Raw genomic sequence first — 3,351 nt, 5'->3', positions numbered from 1 at the left:
GTAGTAAAGGGAAAATCGCAACTTTAGTTACTCATTTTTTATGAAAAACTTTTAATTACTACGCAATTCTTTAACCAGCACTTTTTATATAATTTTTGAGTGTGATTGATGACTAACTTCTTAATAAAAAAATCAAATTATTGGGTACTATTAAAATATTTCACCGTTCTATTTTTTTATCCTCCAATCTTATTGAATATTAAAAGATAAAAAGCAATTAAAAACATAATTAAAGAAGGGAACAAGTGTACATAATTATAATTATAATTATTTAATATATTTATGTCACACCATCATATGAAGTATGAACAGAGTTGCTAGAGCAAAACTTATCACCGACGAACCCTCCTCTTTCTCTCCCACCCTACAAGAACGATAGAGAAATCCGATGCCTGAATCTTACAAAATCTCACCGGATTACAACTCCGGGAACACCCTCTTTTCAAAATAAAGCGATCAAAATTAACGAAAAGAGAGAGAAGATTAATATAGAAAAATATTACAACTACGAGCTAGTGCGTGACCCTTTAACTGGATTCAGAAAAACGCGAATCTCAGAGAGAGCGAAAGCGAGAAAGACAGAGAGAGCCCTCAGATGAAAAGGTTGAGGACTTTCCGGTCTCCGCCGTGAGCGTAGTTATCTCCGAGTCCGCTCTCCAAGCACGCCATCGTCGTCACCGATTCCTCCGAATTCATCGACGGCGTTCCCGGCCGCCGAATTTCCTGCCGGCAACCGCTATGCACGGCACTCGGCGTCAGCCGAAGGTTAAGGTCCGCCGTCGTCATCATCAACTCCTCCGATCGCTTCCGTTTCCCGCCGGAACTATCTTTACCAGATCGGGAGCTCGTGAACCTTATGTTCGGACTCGGGTTCGGATCTCGGAGCTTCCGCGCGTCAGCGCACGTGACTTCCCCCTCGGAGCCGGCGTCAACAGCGACAGGAACAGGCGCGTCGAGACCGAGTAGCTCCGGCATAGGCCTGAGGGAGCCTCCTCGAAGCACCGTTTCAACGGCGGCCTGGCACACGTGCCAGTTTCCAGTCCACAGTAGTCCAACGGCACCGTTAACCGGGTTAACCGTTCGTCCACATGCTTCGAAAAGTAAAGACTGAAAAAGAGCTGCACAGAATATCAAGTTATCAACAATTAAAAACATGTTAAAAAAAAAGAAGGTTAAAAAAATTAGTTTATATTTTTTTTAATTTTTTTTACAAAAAATGGAAATGAGAATTACCAGGTCTTTGGGGCTCAGGGACATTGGAAATGAAGGACATGAGGCCGGCGCGACCAAAGAATTTGGCCACGAAGACGGTGGCGTGGCCTTGGGCCTCGGCGGTTTCGATCCACTGAAGGCATGGCCTTAAGATGCATGACTCGCTGCAACCCTTCCTAAGGACTCGGCACCCGTTGCAACTCATGCCTCTCTTATCACTAGTCACTTTTTAGTTAACCTTACTTACAGCTTTGTGTTAAGATAACACCTAGTTACGCAATTGCCCCTCACATGAACCACAATTACTAATACTAGCTAGAGGAAGAATAAGAAGAAGAAGAGGCGTGACGTAGAATGGAGGAGGTGGGGAATGGAAATTGAGGCGAGGGTGCAATTGGGGTATAAATAAACTTGAGGCGCAAGAGTGAGTGAGTGAGTGAGTGAGTAAGGTTGGGAATTAACCAGGGTTGAGTTAAAGAGGGTGAGTGGGGTGTGTGTGTGGGAATTGGGAAGAAGAGGAGAGGATGAGATTCCAAAGACTTGGGCATGCGCGGCTCCGTGTTTCCGCGCATGGACGTTCCTCCACCGTTGGATTTCTTTGCGTTTTCTTTTAGCTTCGGATAATTGATAGGTGCCTTTCCCTTTCATCTGATGTGGAATCTTGTATGCTCTCTCTCACTTTTCCTATCCCCCATTTCTAACTATTTTTTATTTGTCCTCTTTTCCTCTAATATGAAGCAACTCGTCACTGTATAATATTCTTTTCGGTTCACCATATTTTTGTTGTTGTTGGCCCGAAGTTAAACTCATGGTCCAAATACACACAACATAAGAATTTAAAAAAGTCCAACAGATTTGCACAGATTGTGCTCGCTATCCACATGGGCTATTCGACCCGACTTTAGATGAGCATAGTTGGTCTGACTCGTTTTTTATCCGGCTTGCATGGTAAAAAAAACCTTGTCAAATTACTATTATAGGCAGCTTTCCACTACTCCAAACATGGAGTAATTTCCCAGATATTGAAAGAGAAACTGCCACCATTACATGTGACAAGATCAAGTCAACACCTACTTCTATAAATACTTTATTACATTTAGGTATTTTTTAATTTTTTAAAATTTTTGCTAACTTAAACATCAGAAATTTTTGTAAGTACTTTTCATTATTTACTCGAAGATGTTGAAAACTTCACCCCTCTCATAAACAAGTCAAAGCCTTCATATAAAGCAGTTTGTACCGATAATGCAAACGAAGGGATAAATCTGATAGTAATAAGCTTACAAGTTTATATTTGCTGGTAATTAGCAATGGACAAAAAAATCTATGGTAAATAATTACCGACAAGATTTATATTGCTAGATTTAATCCGCCTCTAAATCCAATAACAAATAGGTTAACGTCCGATTTTTTTAAAATAAATCTTCCAGTAAATTTGACGATTTCCAGCAACTTTCTTGTAGTGATAACTGCGATTACAATTCTAAAAAAATTTGATAGTGGGCGCAATATATAATATGTCAATAAAATAAATTTCATAATAATTTAATATAACAAAATCAAATTTAATAATACAATGGGAACAAATAAATATCATGACCATAAGTGATCTGTTTCTAGGGTTGCCGTCTTGCTCTGCTCTGCTAGGATTAGGAGAAGTCCTAATTGTGAGTTTTTTTTATTCTTGTGAGTGACTTTGGTTCAACAATGGCAGTATCTGCTTCCTCTTAGGAGCGTGACACACGTGCAATTAAAGAAGAAGAGAATGAGATATTGAGATTTGAGGATAAGGACATTCAGGAGAATATTGAGAAGTGCAATAGGAGTTATATTGGCGGATCAAAAATTTAGTGCTGAAACGTTAGAGGCAGCTCTCTATGAAATATAGAGACAACCAGAAGGCTTTCGGGTGATGGACCATGGAAAAATTTATCCCAATTCTTTTTCAGCAGCGAAATGGATATGCTTAGGGTGAAAAAAAGAGGATCATGATTATTTTAGAACTATATACTGCATCTCAAATGTTGGAGAGAGAATAGTTCGATTGTTGAGAAAGAATTCTCTTGTGTTCCGATATGGATCCAGCTATGGAGTTTATGGGAAAAATATAAAAGTAAAGGACTCGGCAGAAGAATTGGA

The 3,351-nt window shown here is 39.8% G+C and overlaps 1 protein-coding gene across 1 annotated transcript; it reads right to left on the bottom strand.

Annotated features, from left to right (window-relative positions):
• Positions 1-246: 246 nt before the first annotated feature.
• On the bottom strand, positions 247-1,666 carry LOC107487667 (LOB domain-containing protein 37). Its single transcript, XM_016108359.3, has 2 exons — positions 1,234-1,666; positions 247-1,118 (listed from the first exon to the last, which is right to left on the bottom strand). Exons 1-2 carry the CDS (start codon positions 1,415-1,417, stop codon positions 592-594), a joined length of 711 nt encoding a protein of 236 aa, XP_015963845.1. The 5' UTR covers positions 1,418-1,666; the 3' UTR covers positions 247-591.
• Between the last annotated feature and the right edge of the window lie 1,685 nt (positions 1,667-3,351).

Source organism: Arachis duranensis, chromosome 5 (assembly GCF_000817695.3).
Source record: "Arachis duranensis cultivar V14167 chromosome 5, aradu.V14167.gnm2.J7QH, whole genome shotgun sequence".
NCBI classification, from domain to species: domain Eukaryota; kingdom Viridiplantae; phylum Streptophyta; class Magnoliopsida; order Fabales; family Fabaceae; genus Arachis; species Arachis duranensis.
This window is presented reverse-complemented; position numbering and strand designations above follow the sequence as displayed.

What these genes read in the sequence shown, in the direction of transcription:
- LOC107487667 (XM_016108359.3), bottom strand. Translation starts at nt 1,417, where the DNA reads ATGAGTTGCAACGGGTGCCGAGTCCTTAGGAAGGGTTGCAGCGAGTCA. An exon ending in CCCTGAGCCCCAAAGACCTG is followed by an intron (nt 1,119 to 1,233) that starts GTAATTCTCATT and finishes TATTCTGTGCAG; the next exon opens with CTCTTTTTCAGTCTTTACTT.